General features: G+C 44.8%; 1 protein-coding gene across 14 annotated transcripts in view; it reads right to left on the minus strand.

The window, feature by feature from the left end:
* The window catches only part of PRUNE2 (prune homolog 2 with BCH domain), a 292,615-nt gene that overhangs the window by 73,595 nt on the left and 199,627 nt on the right, over positions 1 to 19,393 (minus strand). For all 14 annotated transcript variants that reach the window (XM_077966268.1, XM_077966265.1, XM_077966267.1 and 11 more), the window contains exons 8-9: positions 12,124 to 18,718; positions 10,722 to 11,469 (exon numbers count right to left, since the gene is read on the minus strand). In XM_077966268.1, coding sequence (XP_077822394.1) covers positions 10,722 to 11,469; positions 12,124 to 18,718 — 7,343 coding nt within the window. The remainder of the gene's footprint in view (positions 1 to 10,721; positions 11,470 to 12,123; positions 18,719 to 19,393) is intronic.

A 19,393-nucleotide genomic window follows, 5' to 3' on the forward strand; every position in this document is an offset into this window, starting at 1 on the left:
TATATGACAGCAATGTAATTATTTTCATTGAATGAACGATGGCTAAAATCATAATAAAATGAACTGTGGAAACATAGCAGGATTCATAAGGAAGTCCAGCTGAAGGTCCTAGAGAAAGTTAGGATGCTTGTCTAAGATCAGTACAACTTCAGCGACTGCGAGACAAAGGGGTGTGTAGGTTAACCTGTGGACCCTGTAGTCACAAGGCCGAGTTCAAATCTGATTTCCACCACTTATTAGCAAGTGTGGACGTTACTAAACCTCATGGAGCCTTAAGACTGCTCATTCACAGAATGGACAGTAATCATAACGTTCCTTAAAAATGGTAAGATAGCCGTTAAAAACGGTAACATAGTGGTATGTGCCTGTAATCTCAGCTACTCAGAAGGCTGAGGCAGGAGAATCTTGAACCCAGGAGTGGAGGTTGCAGTGAACGGAAATCGTGTCACTGCACTCCACACTCCAGCCTGAGTGACAGAGTGATACTCTGTCTCCCCCGACCCCCGAAGAAAGGTAAAATAACCTATGTAGAGAGTCTGGGTTAAAATAACCTCACAGTACATGTTAGCTACTACCATTATTAATTCTAAAAATGCCAGCAGATGTATCGACACAGTTAAGGCAAATAAAGTATTAATGAAATGTTTACAAAATAGAAAGGCATGTATTTATTTGTATGATGTTCAAAAAATATATATTATCAGATAAACCAAAGACTTCTAGCAAAATGTTAATTTGGGAAATAACTAGAAATCCAATGTTATATAATCTTTTTCTTTTTTTGATGGGAGGTGGGGTGGAGAGATGTTAGCTCCTATTCTTACTCTTTTTTTTTTTTTTTTGAAACGGAGTCTCGCTCTGTCACCCAAGCTGGAGTACAATGGCGTGATCTCAGCTCACTGTAACCTGCGCCTCCCAGGTTTAATCAATTCTCCTGCTTCAGGCTCCCAAGTAGCTGGAACTACAGGCACCCACCACCATGCCCAGCTAATTTTTGTATTTTTAGTGGAGATGGAGTTTCACCATGTTGGCCAGGATGGTCTCGAACTCCTGACCTCAGGTGATCCACCTTCCTTGGCCTCCCAAAGTGCTGGATTACAGGAGTGAGCCACTGCACCCAGTATTAGCTCCTATTTTTATGTAAAGAAGGGAGTAGAAGAGGAAGGTGCAAATTTTTTATCTTTAAAAGTCAACCAAATTCTTCATAATTATGAATAGTTATGAAATAATATCTCATGTGCCATATATCTTTCAGCTATGGAGGAGACGGAGGTGGGGCCCACAGGAAGGTATCACTTTGCAGGGTCACTGGCTGGCAGAAGTTCAGCAAAATCATGGGTGAATTTCTCAAATCATTAGGGGAGAAAAAGTAACTTTGGAGCTGGGCATATCTTGGGAATTTCTGCCCAGGGCGAAGGCTGAAAATGGGGATCTTGTCTTTATGAAGTGCTGGCTCATTAGAAGGGGCTTCCTTCCCTATTTGGGAAAGGCAGCAGCTGAAGGCTACAGAACAAACACTGTAACCAATTCTGTTTTATTTGTTTTGTTTTGTTTTGTTTTGAGACGGAGCCTAGCTCTGTCGCCCAGGCTCGCCCAGGCTGGAGTGCAGTGGTGTGATCTCGGCTCACTGCAACCTCCACCTCCCACATTCAAATGATTCTCCAGCCTCAGCTTTCTGAGTAGCTGGGATTACAGGCATGTGTCACCTTGCCCAGCTATTTTTTGTATTTTTAGTAGAGACAGGGTTTCACCATATTGACCAGTCTGGTTTCAAGCTCCTGGCCTCAGGTGATCCTCTCACCTTGGCCTCCCAAAACGCTGGGATTACAGGTGTTAGTCACCACATCTAGCCTAATTCTGTTTTAAATAATAATATCTGTTTTGGAAGTCAGCAGTTGGCTAGGAATGGTGATTAAGTTATTGTCATCAGGCCAATCACAGATACCTTAAAAACATTTTAAGTAATACTTCATTAAATGGAAATGTGAGACATAGGTTATCACCAATAATACTCCCTTTTGTCTTGCAAGATGTTCTCGCAGATTGTGCCAGAGCAAAACAGTCCTAACTCTGAGTATGCTGGGTATTTGAGGAAATGTATTATTTTATTCATTATATAAAGGCAGTTAAATTTTTTTTTAAATAAGAATTACTGCTTAATTGCAGTAAATAGCATTCTATTATGCTGAAGAAAAGGGCGAATAGATGTCAAATTCTCCAGTGGAGTTTTAGTTATTCTCTGAGAGCCTAATTAATACTTTAAAATTATTATTTAATAAATGGAAGTTTAAAAAATAAAAAAAGTCTTTAAAAATTACATATTGTCAACAGCTGCTTGAGTTGATGGTATAACAGATGACTAATTAAATAAAACAATGTTCCTCTCTAATAAAAATTTTATTATTATGATTATTATTATTACTTGAGATGGTCTCGCTCGTTCACCCAGGCTGAAGTGCAGTGGCACAGTCTCGGCTCACTGCAACCTCTGCCTCCCAGGTTCAAGTGATTCTCCTGCCTCAGCCTCCCGAGTAGCTGGGATTACAGGTGTATGCCACCACGGCTGGCTATTTTTTGTATTTTTAGTAGAGATGGGATTTCACCATGTTGGTCAGGCTGGTCTCGAACTCCTGATCTCAGGTGATCTGCCCAACTCAGCCTTGCAAAGTGCTGGGATTACAGGCATGAGCCACCTTGCCCAGCCAGGAAAAGTTATTTCAAGGTGAAGAGATTATAATACCCATGGTATAGGCAACAGATGACCAAGAAGAAAAATTGAACAGACACACCTATTTTCTCCCCATGAGGATGAGTGAAGTGAATAACAAAACGCTAAGAAAACTGAAAGGCTGAAAGAATCTTGAAGGAACTGTAATGAACAAGGAAAGCATGGGAACACTGAAAATGGGTAACTATTGCCTCAAATTACAAAAGACAGAAAAAGATGGATTTGGTAACTCGAGAAAAGAAAGATGCATATTCCTTCCAAACTAAAACTAGCACATCTCCCTTGGGAAAAGAAGCAACAAACGCCGGAAATTATCACAGTGTCATTAAAAGCAAATTACGTTGAGCAAACTTCCCTTTCTTTTCTGTTCATTCAATCAGGTATATTTATGGGGTGTCTAACATGTGGCAGGTGCTATTCTAAGCAACAGGGGTACCATGATGAACAAGACAAACCAAACTTCCGCTTTCTTGGAGGTTATATTCTCATAGGTGGAGACAGATGCAACAGAATCAATTAAATAAAGAAGTAAATATAAGATCTTTTCAGATGGAAAAATAGTAGCAATAAAATAAGGCAGAGGGAGCAGAGTTCTCCCACTGGCAGTATTGACATTTGGGGCTGGATAACCCTGTGTGGAGGGGGGCACTCCTGTGCACTGTAGGATATGTAACAGCATCCCTGGCCTCTGCCCATTAGATGACTGGAGCACCCACCCCAGTTGTGACAACCAAAATGTCTCCGACGTCGGCAAGTATTCCCTGCTGGTTCAGAACCGGCAGCTTGGACTTCTACAAAGGGTTACCCAATCCTGCGCTGACTTTTTGATAGCCTTTGTTCCTAAAGAACTCTCACATAGATCTTGGAAACCGATCCTCCAATGTGCTGGAGAAACAGTTAACTAATCATGCGCATGAACATCTCAGGACAGTTTTCAGAGGCTGAGGTCCACCACTCTCCAACGAGGCTGGCTGTGCTGAACAGCTTCTGTTTGCTTCGTCAGCTCCACTCTCCCACTTTCTCCATCTTGCTTTCTGCCCCAAGCCTACCTTACTTACCCTCCGACTTCCACTGAGTTTTTTGTTTGTTTTGTTACCCAGGGTGGAGTGCAATGACATGATCTTGGCTCACTGCAACCTCCACCACCCAGGTTCAAGTCATTCTCATGCCTCAGTCACCCGAGTAGCTGGGACTACAGGTGCCCGCCACCACGCCCAGCTAATTTTTCTATTTTTAGTAGAGATGGGGTTTCTCCATGTTGGCCAGGCTGGTCTCTAACTCCTGACCTCAAGTAATCTGCCTGCCTCGGCCTCCCAAAGTGCTGGGATTACAGGCAGGAGGCACGGCGCTGGGCCTCCACTAGGTTTTGACCAATGAGGACCCCTGGTGAGAGATGACGGCGGGAGGGGGGGGCGGGGAAGAGGTGGGAGTGTCTGCCGCTGGCCATGTCCCTCACACTAGGTCACTATGCCTTTCAGGGTGGCCCTTTCTACCTAAAATTGTCTTTCTGGGTTCTGATCATCACTCTGTCTCCCCACTCCTGGGGTCTAGGAAGAATAACAGCCACGCTGCTCCTATTCCTGGGCTACTGCACCATTCCTTGTGAGTTCCTCACGCTTTGCCTCCATCTTCGTAAATACTCTCTTTATTAAATCTCTCAAATCTTCCTAATTTGAATGTGTCATCACTTTCCTGCTGTGCCCCTGACACACAAATACACCCTGCTTTCGAAAGTCATGGCTTCTCGTCTTCCTCAAATACCAGCAATTTTCAGAGAGATTTTTTTTTCCCCTAAAGTAAGCAATGCCACTAGTCGTGATGTTTCAAGGTTCTAGCCAGAGAAGCACCTTGGGTTTTTCCTCAAACTAGAAGCCAATACAACACAAATGAACTCCTTTGTGGGCATTCCTCCCACAGGGAAACGGGGTTGCACCACCTCATCTTGGCACTCGTGGCTCTCTCTGGCTGTAAAATCCCTCACCACAAAATACCACACGTATAAATATTTGGAAAACGTAAATGAACATTGAGGGGCTTTGATGCTCTCCCTTCCTTTTGGCCACCAACCACTCCAGTTGGTCCCATACACCACAGATGGGGAGCAGCCCACTGACACAGCACTAGCACTCACAGATCCACTGTGGGAGCAAATATTTACTCAGGCATCAAAAAAGCCCAGTAAGTCACAAGACTGTCTGAGGAGTCAGGCATGGATTCTGGCTCAGTCCATCTCAAAATATCTCCTATTGCACTTTATGTGCCTTTCAATGGGACAACGGGAGAATAGGAATGAAAACATCAACCTATAGAAGCGGCTCAAAAGAAATGCTTGTTTGAGCAGCTGTGTTTCATTGACAAGCACTGGGCTAGACAGAGAAGACTTAAATTTAGGTCTAACCTCACCACTTTCTCATTTCTGGATGACATTAAGCAGTTCATGTGTTAAGTGAGTTTGCTCATCTGGCTGGGAAATGAGGATAGGAACACTTGCCCTGTCTATGTCAAGGGTCATATGGGTGGACCAAAGAAAATAATGTATTTGTCAGTCTGCAAGCACTTACTATGGAAAGTCTGCTCTGGGTAGGGCTGGCCAGAAATGTAGAAGTGGGTGGAGGGCATGAAAGAGAGAGAAAACAAGAGAGAAAAGAAGGAAATGAAGGAAAGAGACTAAGTCCTGAATTAAATTGCAAATGTAAAGGACTTTTTTTTTTTTTTTAAAGACAAAGTTTTGGTCTTTCAGCGAGGCTGGAGTGAAGTGGCGTGATCTCGGCCCACTGCAACCTCTGCCTCCCAGGTTCAAGCGATTCTCCTGTCTCAGCCTCCCGAGTAGCTGGGATTACAGGGGTGTGCCACCATGCCCAACTAATTTTTGTATTTTAGTAGAGATGGGGTTTTGCCGTATTGGCTAGGCTGGTCTCAAATTCGTGACCTCAGGTGATCCACCCGCCTTGGCCTCCCGAAGTGTTGAGATTACAGGCATGAGCCACTGCGCCCAGCAAAGGACTTTTAATGATACTTATCACCACCAACTCAACAACACACAGCACCAACGGATCAAATATAATTACAAAAATAAATGAGCACAGAGTCAGTGCTAAGTTTGTTCTTCCAGGTTTGGTACAGGGCAAAGCCCAAAAACGGTGAATAAGCAAGGGCGCACTGGAGTTCAGAGAGCATCAACTCATGTCTGAGAAACGGCAAATGTTCAGAAGTGGGGTACGCTTGGTCGGCCTGATGCTTCTCAGAGTTCCCGTTACCCAACAGTGAGAGAAAGAGTCAACCGATTTTTAAATCTATTTCTGATTTTCAACATTCACGTGGATAAAAGACCCAATGTACTAACTCCCCAACTGTAAGTCATAGACAGAAAAAGCCTGATTTCACGAAAAACAAAAAGATCTCACGGTGTCACTCACAAGCAGAAAGATAAATTCTTTTCTATAGTGTTATCAGATGGGAAAAAAAGGTGAAAAATTACAAACTTAAAAAGAAAGGATGCAGACAGATCACCAGAGAACCAAACACACTGTGTCTGAAGGTCGTCTTTATTTCAGGGAATACTGAATACCTCACCTCACAGAGCTAGGAAACAAGATACAGCTCCACAAATACGAGGGTCAGGTTATGTCTAAACACTGTTTCAAAAGCACACGAGACAACGATTTCCACTCTTCTCCTCCCCTCCTTCCCATCCTCCATCCCCCACAGCTGCCTGCATCTCCCGAAGATTCATCAGTTGAGTATCATCCGTTTTCTCAGTCCTCTTGGAAATGATTTTCTTTTATTCCCTTGCATATTATTTCTTTGCTTATATCTATGGAAAGCCAATATATTTGCATATTGATTGTCACATTTTCATATAATTCAGATAGTGACTTTTAAAATTTTAATGACTTAATCCTTGTTTAACATATAGATCAGATTTTTTGCTACAACCTGTGAGAGTTAATGTTTACGTTTTGACTTGGCTAGGCTATGATACCTAGTGATTTGGTCAGACACCAGTTTAGATGTTGTTGTAAAAGTATTTTTTTAGATGTGATTAACATTGAAGTCAGCAGACTTTGAGTAAAGCAAATTACCCTCCATAATGTGAGGAGCCTTCATCCAATCAGATGAAGGTCTTAATAGCAAAGTCTGACGTTTTCTGAAGAAGAAGGAATTCTCCTGAAGACTGCAGCCCAGAAACCTGCCTGCGTGTCCAGCCTGCAGCCCTGCAGAACTCACATTCACGACTGCAGTGCTGACTCTTGCTTGAGTTTCCAGGCTGCCAGCTTGCCCTACAGACTTCAGACTTGCCAGCCCCCATAATCACATGAGCCAATTCCTTAAAATTCTCTCAGTAGCTAGATAGCAAGATGGAGATATAAATACAGATATCTCCTATTTGTTCTGTTTTTCTGAAAAACTCTAACGTGTAACCAGCTTACCCCCTTCTTCACACATCATTCTTCCAACCATGCTTTCTTTAAAATAAACAGCTAAGTGTTTCTTCCTTTAAGAAAGGTCTGTGTGCTACAGATTCTCCTGCAAATATTCTTTGTGACTATGTAGGAAAGATCAGGCACATCCATCACTGTCTTGGGGAACTGGTATTTGATCCCCTGCTGGACAGGTCTACAGCTGGAGGATGACCAAGGTGTTGGCAAAGGATTCTGAAAAGACTGATCATAGGGAACGTGAAGCAGTGCTGCAGATCTCAAGGGAGAGAGGCTATCTTTCAGTCCTAGTAACAACTTTTGTTAACAAGAGTCAGTAGGTGGCATAGGAGGAGAAAAGGCATTTTTCTCATGCTTTCTCAGACTTTGAAAATGTGGCTTGCAGCTCTCAAAACAGTTTGGGAGTTGAGAGAGGCTGAGGCTGAGGAGGGGAGGGGAGAAGCTGATTTACAACTGGTGAGTCATATTGCACATACTATGAACCTATCTCTATTTAAGAAGAACCTTTCTTAATTTTCTTTTTTGCAGAATGGTCTTGATTTTGGATCTCCTGTTCTAGGATCAGATTATGCATCAGAGATATTTCCAGGTTTTTGTTTGGGAAACCACAGCTATCTCGTTGTTTTGCTTCTGTGATGACCTTCCTGTCTCCATGACTTCCTTCACAGTACTCATCCCAGTTCACTCAGCTAGCTTCTTACCCTCTTCTTCGCTTTCCCAAAGTGTGACCTTTCCTTTAGTGACTGTTTTAAATGTACCTCTCAGAGCTGCAGTACGACTTCATGGGCCCTAGGCACTTCTGCCCTCATAAGCCCCTTCTGTCATTAAAACATTTTTTAAAAGTTTATTTTATAACGTTGTTGGTATAAAGACAAAATGTAATCCACGTGAAAGTACAATAACTTTTTCTTCTGATTATAAAAGAAAATATTCTCATGGGCTCCTTAAAGTATCATGGGCCCTGGGCACTCTGTCTCCTGTGTCTGACAGAGAATAAGCGATTCCTGCTGCCTGCTCCATAAAGGTGCCCGAAACAGACGTCTCTCCTCTTATTTCCTCACTTGTGTAACTCTTGTCTCGCAAGGTTGCCGTTATAAAGTGAAACAGTGCACACAGAGTGTTTAGCACCCGGTCTACGGCTAAATGCCCCTCCATAGTTGGTACCTATTTTATACTTAAACTGACACTGGGCTTTGACTAGCTTGACTTAAATATTACACTGCTATCTACCTTTTTACTTATGTCTAACTTTTTAATGAAATTGTAAACTGCTAGACGACTGACAGTATGTTTTAAACCAGTGGTTCTCAAGCTTTGGAGGGCACCAGGAGCTGCTGAAGCTCAGCTGACTGGGCCTCACCCCCAGAGTTTCTGATTCCGCAGGTCTGAGTTGGGGCAGATAATTTGCATTTCTAACAAGCACTCAGGTGATACTGATGCTGCCGTTCTTAGGACCCCACTTAGAGAACCACTGTTTTAGACAACTCTTTCTTCTCCGAAAATCTAGCACAGAGGGAGACTTACACATTCAGAGTAAATTGTTTATGCAAAAGATAATACACATGCCGGAGCGAAAATCTGCCCCATCCCCATTGTGAGGAAAGTTTCAGTACTACGAAAGCTGAGCGGAAAGGGATGAGCAAAGAAATCGTGTTGAAAGAAAAGGTACTGGTGGCACAATTGAACACCGACTGTCATCTATTGGATCTCAGGGGCGTGTGCAAAATGCAGACAAGAAGCCAAACAATAGCTTAGCCAACTCATGGCTGCCTGAGTTCTGAGCTCAATCTATAACAATGCCAGCAGGGCTGCTGGGATCCATCTGCTACTCGCTTTCTGATAACGGATCTGAGGTCTCTCTGGAAGAAAATAGCTTGACAGGAAGAAAGAAGGATTAGGCCAGCTGACAACGTCTGGATTTATGAAGCTGCCCTGGAATATGGTAGAGCTTTTAACCCCTTCTGCACTTTGCTAACCCTCAACATACCCCAGCTATTCTTTCCATTGTCCTTGTTCCTTTCATCAAGAAATGTAATTTGTGAATGCCAAAGCTCTCCTAGACACATTCTGTTTCCACACAAATTAAGTTCCCAGAATTTAATACTGCACAAAGGCTTGAGATTTTTCAGCCCAACTCACTAATTTTACGGATGAGAAAACCTAAGCCTGGGATTAATCCTAAAATGTATAATCAGTCATGGTAGATCCAGGCTGGAATCCAGATTCTTTGACTCACTGTGGGTAAGTGGTATGTATAGTCCTTTATATTCCCACGCTGAGTAGGAAAAAAAAAGATATCTTTTCTCCCTTTTTTTTTTTTTTTTTTTTTTGAGACAGAGTCTGGCTCTGTCGCTCAGGCTGGAGGGCAGTGGCACGATCTTGGCTCACTGCAACCTCCACCTCCCAGGTCCAAGTGATTCTCCTGTCTCAGCCTCCCAAGTAACTGGGATTACAGGTGCTGCCACCACTCCTGGCTAATTTTTGAATTTTTAGTAGAGACGGGGTTTCACCATGATGGCCAGGATGGTCTCAAACTCCTGACCTCAAGGGATCCACTCACCTTGGGCTTCCAAGGTGTTGGGATTACAGGTGTGAGCCACCGTGCCTGGCCGATATCTTTTCTCTGTTACATTTCAAGGAGGAAACATGACTTTCCCCTTTACTTAAGTTATTTTTCACAATTTGTTCTTTTGTCCCTGGAAGCAGGAGGGCTTCATAAACACAAATGAAGAGAAATGAAGAATGCTAAACAGTTTCAGCAGAGACTGGCAGCTTGAGGGCAGCGATGACATCCTATTCCCTGATATATGCCCATTGGCTACCCGGACCATGGCACAGAGCAAGCTCTCAAAAACCACATGGTGAATGAATGAATGAATGAATGAGTGAATGAATGACTGAATCACTGATTTGGTGACAGTTTGCCAATTTCTCTGCCAATTAGGGAATGAATGTTTTACACTGAGATTTGGAGAAGCCTATGGAGTCTCTCTGTCTCCAATGATAAATTAGGTGCTTACATAAAACCAGAAAATGACTTTTCTGTATGCTAAGGCTTTGGAGGTGGCAAGCTTTGAATCCCAGAGTGTTCACTCTGGTTACTTAATTCTAGGCAAGTTATAGAAACTTTCTGAGCCTTGAATCCCCCTACTCAACCCCATCCCTTCCATTCTCCGCACTGGCATGTTAGGATTAAATGAGGTAATATATGCAAACTGCCTCGCACATAGTAGGTGCTGATTAAATGTTAGTGTCATTCCCTTGTATTCCCAACTGCCTGTTTAAGAGTCATGTAGGTATTCAAGTAGGTGGGGTGGCAGTTGGGGGGTAGGTATGAAAATTGAAGGGGCTTTTTGACTGAAAATGTACATAAATCATCATTATAGTAATAGTTACCTAGTAGCTGCTTTTACTGATGGTGTGCCTGGCATTCAATATAAGCAAAGCTGCTATCATCCAAGTATTCTTCATATTCCATAACCTCTAACCATTCCCCAGGTTTCTAAATAAATTGCTTTTCAGGCAAAAATAAATAAATCTAGCTTTCTGCTTACCCATGTGGTCTTGGTTTCCTGGTTCCGAGCTCAAGGAACTCTGTCTCCTCCTCCATTTCCGTGTCACGGATCATGGTTTTCTGAGCAGGCTGTGGTGAAAGCATTTCCCATTCACTGTCATGGGTGACAGCCTGCAACATAACTGCATCCGGGTCAGCCCTGCCTCGGCTCTTACTCTTCTGTGATTGGCTGACTGGACCAGAGGCTTCCTCTAGTGCTAAAGATTCTAGAGGCTTCATTTCTTGCAGAATCTGCAGCTGGGGACCCTCGCCCAAGCTGAGTTCAGAGAATGGCTCCACAGTCTTGCCAGACCACCCAGGCCCTGATGATAGATCACCAACCTCACTATGGCCCAAGAACATCCAACTCTGGTCTTGTGCAGGGCTTTCAAAAGATGATCTCGTATCGCCTTTAGAAGACATTTTCTCTGCAGAGATACCTTTTGTTTCATTTAAGGAGGCAGGCTGACATGTGTCTGGGAAGCTTGCTAACTGAGTTCCCTGCGGCCCTGTTTCTTTGGAACCTACATACAATTCTAATTCAGCTATGCTTTCTCTTTCTTCACGGGCCTCTGGCTTTGAATGTAAATTTTCTTCATGGTTTACAAGTATGTAATCCATGTGTAGTACATGACGATCTTCATTCTTCTCTGTACATCTGCCTTCCTTGTATTCTGATTTTATCTGCTCAGGCTCTTTGGTAGGAATTACTTTTTCTTCTTCCAATTCTGATATTTCCTTGCTGTCACCTAGAAGTGGAAGTTGAAAGTGAGAAGAGGAGAACAAGGTTTAATGAACACATTGTGTGATTTGTTATCCTTGCAAATGATCATCTAAAAGAGGTAACTTAATGTTTTTATTTTTTATATTATTTATTTATTTATTTGAGACAGAGTCCCGCTCCAGCACCCAGGCTGGAGTGCAATGGTGTGATTTCAGCTCACTGCAACCTCCACCTCCTGGTTTCAAGCTATTCTCCTGCCTCAGCCTCCCGAGTAGCTGGGACTACAGGCGGCCGCCACCACACCCAGTTAATTTTTGTATTTTTAGTAGAGACGGGCTGTCACCATGCTGGCCAGACTGGTCTCGAACACCTGACATCAGGTGATCCACCCTCCTTGGCTTCCCAAAGTGCTGGGATTACAGGTGTGAGCCCTTGTGCCCAGTTAGAAAATATTTTTATTTTGTAGAGTCATTTGATTTTCTTGTGCACTATCAGGGATAGGTACTATATATGCATTAGTTTTTACTGCTGTTATAATACAGGACTTGGTGAGGCATTCCTTGCAAATGTAGTTAGTTCCTCTCTACCCTCATTGGTAGGAAGAGTGTGTCTTACAAATATTCACTAGTTTAATTAACGCAGTGGTTTCTTGGAGGTGGAAGAATGGGATGTTTCTTACCATTTGGTGGTCCTATGTCTCCACCTGCTGGTAAATCAGAATTATCTGTTTCTACTTCCCAGTCAGTGCTTGATGGAGACAAAATGTTGGCGCCTGCTCCTACAGGCAAATAAACGGACTCAGGGTCTTCATGAATATGCAGCACAGCCAGCTGGGATCCAGGCAGTCTGTTTTTGGTCTCAGCCTGGTTTACCTCACTTCTTCTATCAGGAAGCGCAGAAAGCACTATCTCTGCTGCTCTGTATCCCAGAGACTCATCCTCTGGAGACCCAGCTTCCTCTATTGTTTCAGCACTCTGGGCAGGCTCTGTGAGATAGGATAAATCAAAGGGAGGTGTGTATGGTGCCAGCGACTGCTTCAGAGAATCTTCCTCCAAAGGAGGGTCACCACCATACAGGAAGTGTTCAGGCTCTCTCAGTAAATCTTCATCGATATTCTGGCCCATTACATCGTATTCAAAATCACCCCACGAGGCTTCGGATGAGCAGATATCTTGCTTCGCTAGGTCCCCATCAACTGGCGTTTCAGGATGACCTTCGGATAATGTCAGTTTACTCATGTCATCTATCGTTCCCGTGGATGTGTTGAGACCTGAGGCATCGCTGAAACTGTGGTCAAAGGCAGCTTCGCTTATATCCAGACAAGTGTCTGAGGCTAGCAAAGCATCAGGAACCATGGCAGGATTCTCTGTGGATAAACGTGGCTCACCATCAAACAAAGCTCTTGCACCAGACTGACTTTCAGGAGAAAAGCTGTCTGATAACCAAGAACTGTCGCCTTCCGGAGTTGGCTCTTGGTGAGTTACAAAAATGCTAGTTGCCACATTTTCAATCCTTGGGATTCTTCTGTCAACTGGTTCCAAAATTGGTGCCATATCTGGGCTGGCTCCTTTTTCTGATGCTTGTAAATCTGTATTGTCATCACTATTTATTTCAGAAGGTTCAGGTGAACCTTTATGAGAGGCGGGCTGAGAGGAGCCCTTTATGTCTGCCTGATTGCCAATTGGAGGCAGCGGAGTTGCGTTTTCAGAATCGAGTTCTGCATTGGATGGGACAAACTCCTGTCCAGGCTCATGAATGGGTTCTTTATCCATCTCTGGCTCAGTGAGACAAAGCTCACTGGATTCCACTTCAGGTCTCATGCAAGCACCGAGGTGCTTCTCAGTGTCTTGCTTCGCTTCAGAATCGTGACATATATCAGGGCTGTTGGAAGCCTGAGAATTGCTGTCGTGGTCGCAATGTGTCAGGATATCAGGATTCTCACCATCTGCTTTCAAACTGATGGGCTTCTTAGCATCCACCCACAAGTCAGGCGCGGCAGAGGCCAGCTGCCCACCCTCTTGAAAGTTGCCATGTAAAATATCTGGCACAAATGTACCTTGGGAGTCCTCATTTGGGGCAGAGCCATCCCATTCAGAGCCTGGCTTCATTATCAGTTGGGTGGGAGAACTGACAGCAGGAAAATTTTCTGTGGCAATGCTTGAATGTGTCATCTCACCCAGGTATGATTTTTCTTGTTCCCACTGATTTGTTTCTTGACCTTCATTTGTTGAAACATTAGATGTAACACAACCATTTTCCTCTGCATGAGTAAAGCCTGCATCTGGCTGATTGCAGACTGACAGCATGGCGTCCCGATGCCGCTCCTGGGTCGGTGTTTCAGGAGTCAGCTCATCGCCAGCAGCAGACACAAAGGTTTGCTCTCTTGAGTCCTTTTCTTTGATTTGGTCCAATATTACAAGCTGGCTGAATTTGTCAGCATCTGGGTCTGGCTGCCTTGGTTGAATGTTCCAGAGTTGCTCATGGGAGTTCTTCCCATTACCTTCCAGGAAGGGTGACTGATGGTTGTCACTAAAAGGATTAGCATAGTGTGTTTCCACGGGCTCAATATCATTCTGAACTGGTACTCCCCAGGGACTGGCATTTTGATATACGGAAGAATTTATCTCCAACACATCACTGGGATCAGACAGCTCTCTTTCAAATGTACTCTCAATTAGTCTCCCTTCCTGGGGTGAGGCATTCCACCACTCAGTGCTATCAGCTGAGAAGCCCAGCATTTCCAGTTGAGAATTATCTTCGTTCTTTGGTTCAGCTTTGGGAGATATTTGCCATGCAACATCTCCTGTCTTCCCTGTTTCTGGAGAAGATCTCATCTCCTTCTCCACTGCTGGAATCTGTGTTTCAGTCTCCGTTAACGGTGAGAAATTCCAGTGATCAGGGCTGCTTTGCTGATTGTCACAGAATGGGTTTGACTTACTCTCATTCTCTGCTGGCTCTGAGCTGCCTAGGTAGTCATAAATATTTTCAGACTTAGGATCAGCTGTGACCAAGAACTTATTCGATTCATTCAGTGACTCCCAAGCCCTGGATTCATCCTGAGCAACGTGGCAGTTGGCCGCCTGGATCTCTTCCTCCACTGACTCTTCACCACCGACACTGTCATCGTCAGAACCTGAGCTTGTTGAAATGGCCCTGGCATCCTCTGGCTGCACAGTTGCAGAAATGTCATGTTCATTTTTCTCCTGGTAGCTAGCGATGAGATTGCTTTCCTGACGTGTCCCTGAATGCTCAGAATATCTGCCTGTTTCAGGACTAGACAAAGAGGACAAGGAATCACCATCAATCGAGTCATTCCAGATCTCTAAAAATGTAGGAGTTTTGCGATCCAAACTCTTTTCAAACTCATTTGTTCTGTTTTTCTCTAAATCCTTCATTTTGGTAACTATTTCTACTTGGCCATCAGTGGTAATTAGTTCAGATTCTTGGTGATTCTGTTCACTCCAATTACCTCGGTTCTCTTCCTGATACCCAGAACTGGGTTGCTGGCCCCAGGAAGACAGCGCAACTGAAGAATCATTTAACTCAGGACTTGATGCACTTGAATGAGTATACTCACTAGAAATAGTATCTCTGTCAAAATTTCCAGATGAACTGGCTCCTGGAAGGCTATTTTCAGTCCCCTTAACGTCAAGATTTTTGGTTATCTCGGAACTTGTGCAGCTGACATGCACGACACTGTCTACAGGAGCATCCCCAAAGTCAAGGCTTCGGGGAACTTTGTGAGGTCCCCTTCCACCCACATTCTCTGGCTCTAGAATGTTACATTCTTCAGTTTTCTCAAGATTCTTTTCTGGTACAGATACATATTTTGGGAAATTCATCCCATCTGAAGTCTCAGTAGTTTCACCTGAATTTCTCTGACTCATGAGGTGCTGTTCATAGGTGTCTTTTGGCCGCAGGTTATCTGCAGACATCCCTGTTTGCACATCACGGGAGTCTAGATTGTGAGACCCCTTCTCATACTCGGAAACTTCCTCTGGTTCCTCGGTTTGAGGACTGAAAGTGACTGCAAGAGAGCTGATTTTGCCTGATTTAACGCAGATTTCCTGATGTTCAGATGCAACCAGAGAAGACAGTTCCCGGTCACTCTGCCCTTTTTCAGAAATCCCTGAGGCACTCTCCACACCAGAGGCGATCACCTCCTCTTCATCGAGGTGCTCCCTGTTAGTGGCTCCCTGGGCTTCCTTCTCACTTTCACTTTGTCCATTGCTACGACCTTTCCATGGATCTGGGTGTGCAAAATGCCCTGGATTCTCAAGCCTAGTCGCCAAGGATGCTGCATCACTTTGCAGGGTTTCTCTCTCTGTCTCCTGGTTGTCAAGATGAGATATAAGTACCCCTGACTCACTGGTTCCAGAAGCTGCTGGCGCATCTGGGCAGTAAGTGTCTTTAACATTTGCTGAATGGCTGGGGATTTCAGAAGGCAATTCGCTTTGCTCTGAATCTGTGAGATATGAGGAACCTGGTAACATGAACGATGACATGTCTTTATCTCTCATGACAGAATCCCAAATACTGTTTGCAATTAGCTGCCCACTTTTCTCATTCAGTGTGTGATGTCCACTGGGAGCACTGTCCTTGGCATGCTCATCAGAGGCAGGGAGCTCCCAATCTACCTGATTTGCCTCCTGATACTCCAAGCCCCAGGGTTCCAGCTGTCTCACTGTAAATCGGGTTTCTGGCTCGGTACTTTCAGCCATGTATCCTTCTGTTTGACCGTCACTGGGGAGTGCCACACCCCCGCTGCAGTCATCCCAGTCCAAATCATTGTCCATATCTGAGATCGTTGCTGTGGACTGCGTATCCTCCAAAATCACTCTGTTCCACAAGTCGAGACTGTCAGGCGCTGTCTGCCGGGAGTTGGTGCTGCTGTGCAAAAGTGTGAGTTGTCGGTTTGTTTCATTGTACAGTTGCATCATGCTGGGGTCATCGTAACTGGACTGGCTGCTTTCCCCCACGTCCTCCTCCATGGAGACATTCTTACCATCTGTGTGCTCTGTCTTGAGTTCATTTTCATCTGGGTCGTGGGTGGCATTTATTTCAGAACTGTTATCTGTATGAGGTGAAGCCCACATGTCTAGGTTCCCAGGACCTGAACTGATTCGATTTCGAGATGGCTGTTGCAGTGACTGAGGTGGAATGTCAGTCTCCTCTGCCGTGGAGTTACCATCTTTTGACTCAAAACCTTCCTCTTTAGCAAATGGCTTGTGTTCAGTTTCCTTTTCGTCTCCAGCACATGTTGGTGATGTGTAAGAGTCTGAGGTGGAGTAATTGGTATCTAAGGGGGATGGCACCGAATCTTCTCCTAGGTTGGATGCACTGTAATCAGAGCATTTGTAAGATAAGAAGGAATCTTCCCAAGGAGCTAGGACGTCTGACCCTCCTTTCTTCATACTCTCCTCAAAAAGGTTCCAGGAATCTACCTTTTCATATACTTTGCCCCTAGTTTTAGGATCCACTAAACCATTCTGATCTTCTTTTGGTGGCTTAGAATTAGTCCATGTATGATCCAGATCAGAACTGGGATTTCCAGGTGCAAAGATGTGATCCCTGGAGTCATTGTTCCTCTTGCCCCAGATTTCTGGAGCTGCTTCATTATTTATCTCACTGGGTGAATTGTCCAGTAGTTCTGAAGAAGAAAAGACAAATCCACCTTTTGCCATGGCCCACTCATTCGGGTCCCTAACAGAAGGTGTCTCGCCACTTGTTGGGTGCAAATTCCAGGTATTTTTTAACGCTTCAGCATGATCTTCCTTACCAAACGCACTCCAGGCTGGGAATGGCGCCGCAGCTGCTGGTTCACCATCATCTGTAGGATTTCCCCAGGGCTCGGGCATGGCTGTGGGAGAGCGACCAGAATGCCACAAAGAAGCAAAGTCTTCTATCAGGTGGTTTGTTCCTTGGGGAGATGTATTTGGCAAAGGCGGCTTCTCCATGGGCACATTCTGGAATGACAAGCTTTCTTCATTTTGGTCTTGAATATCATTACTACCCAGTTCAGGCTGACCAAATTCAGACTCCCAGGGACCTGACTTTGTGAATTCGAGACTCTTTGGCTGAAATACAGAATCTGAGGCTCTCCTATCAATGGAGCTTGGCTTATGCTCTTTCCACGATTCAGGGCTCTGGAAAACAGATTCCCGTTCACTAGAACTCCACGCATCTGCAATATTTTTGGAGTCAATTTCCAAACCACCCCACCAGCTGCTGCACCGTGCATGGGTCTGAGGTGGCCCCATGTGACCTGTGTCAGTGGCTTTTTGGGTCATATCTTCTGTATAGAGTGAGGCTGGTTCTTCCGTGGATGGCGAGCTTTCTACTAAACTATTCATGGGTGTTGGTGGGATCCTCTTTCCAATATTTTTTAGCCTGTCTGGGGAAGGGGATTCATCTCCCACAAAATCTGTCAGGCTCAAATTTCTTTCAGAGTTATCTCTGGGACTTTCTTGTCTCTGGACAAACTCCTCATCATATTCCACAAGGCTATCTTTGCCAGTCCCCGACAAAAGTGAAGTGGATGAATAATTAGACATGTTGGTTCCCATGCCATCAAGTCCTTCAGGCCCAGCGGGGAGCTGTCCTTCTGACAGGTCGCTGTTGGGGAAGAAGTCATCCGCTGGGGAGTAGTCTGCAGAATGAGAAGATTGCTGGGACTGGCCAGAAGCCATGGGTGCTGGGTCAAAATTGAAGAGGTCGAAGTGTTCACCATGTTCTCCAGACCATGCGTGTTCCTCCGCAACCGCCCCTTCAGGGATGGGGCTGTAGGAGTCAAGCCCTGGGAGGAGGGTGTGGTGAGGCCCAGCACCTTCTCCCACGGGGCTATCATCACTGAGGAAAACAGAGCTCTCCTTGGATGAGCGGCTGCTCCTAATGGTAGCCAGTCCGCTGTCTGGGCTAACGAGGTCTACGTTTGCATCCACCTGAGCCTGGTTAGAATCGTTGAGATCTGGAGGGTTCTCTATGAAATTCACAGAGCTGGGCTGTGGCTCTACGTCAGAACCATACAATTCCATAATCCCAGAAGACCCCTGGGAGAGGGGGGCACTGCCTGCCACGGCTTCTGTTGAGGACGTCCGGCTGTTGGAGACCATCTCTGGACACCTCCTGTTGATGACTTCCTTGACAACGAGAACCACCTGATCACAAGTCACTGAAGGGTCCTCTTGTTGGTACACCAGGATCTCATCACAGCCACAGTCAAAGGGCTCCAGTTCTAGGCAAGGGTTCTGACACTCTTCTAGCTCACAGCAAATCTGTCGGAAGGCACAGGAATTTGTGTCAGCACTCAGGCACTGTTGCACTTTGCAACTGCGCTTTGCAATTTATCTCTCTTAATTTTTTAAATATAAAATTAGTCTGTGTTCATCTGTCTGAAAAAGAAGATCTCAAACTTGGAAAGTTCTGATTACTATACCACCAACCTTTTCTCCAATTCTATCCAACTGTCTCTCTGTTTAATTCAAAATCCAGGTGCTCGATTTTGATGGCTCCTGAACGTTTTGGGTAAAGGAGTTTAAACCATCTAACTTCTTTCCTAACTGTAATATAATACCATCTTCCAACAGCAATGTAACTTGAGTTGCAAAAAAAGCAGGGATAACACATGTTGCTGACAACTATAGGAAAAGTGTTGGAATAAGGGGAAAATATCAGGAGACAGGCTCTTGTTTGGGAGGGGCAGCCAGGGCTGCTTGAACGTCTGATAGCTTCAGAATGCAAAAGAGAGAGTAGGAAAGACAGATGCTCCCAGGGTCTGACCTTTCTGAACAGCACTCAGGACCCCTCGGACCCTTTCACCCCAGGTAACGGAAGCATGGAGCCCAAAACAGACAAAGCCAACCTGGGAGGCAAGGGGACACTGACAGTCAGTGTGAGGCCAGAACTGGGTGGCGGCTTTCTGATTTTTAGGGAATGTCAGGAGTATTTTG

The sequence above is a fragment of the Macaca mulatta genome, chromosome 15, assembly GCF_049350105.2.
Source record: "Macaca mulatta isolate MMU2019108-1 chromosome 15, T2T-MMU8v2.0, whole genome shotgun sequence".
Taxonomy (NCBI): domain Eukaryota; kingdom Metazoa; phylum Chordata; class Mammalia; order Primates; family Cercopithecidae; genus Macaca; species Macaca mulatta.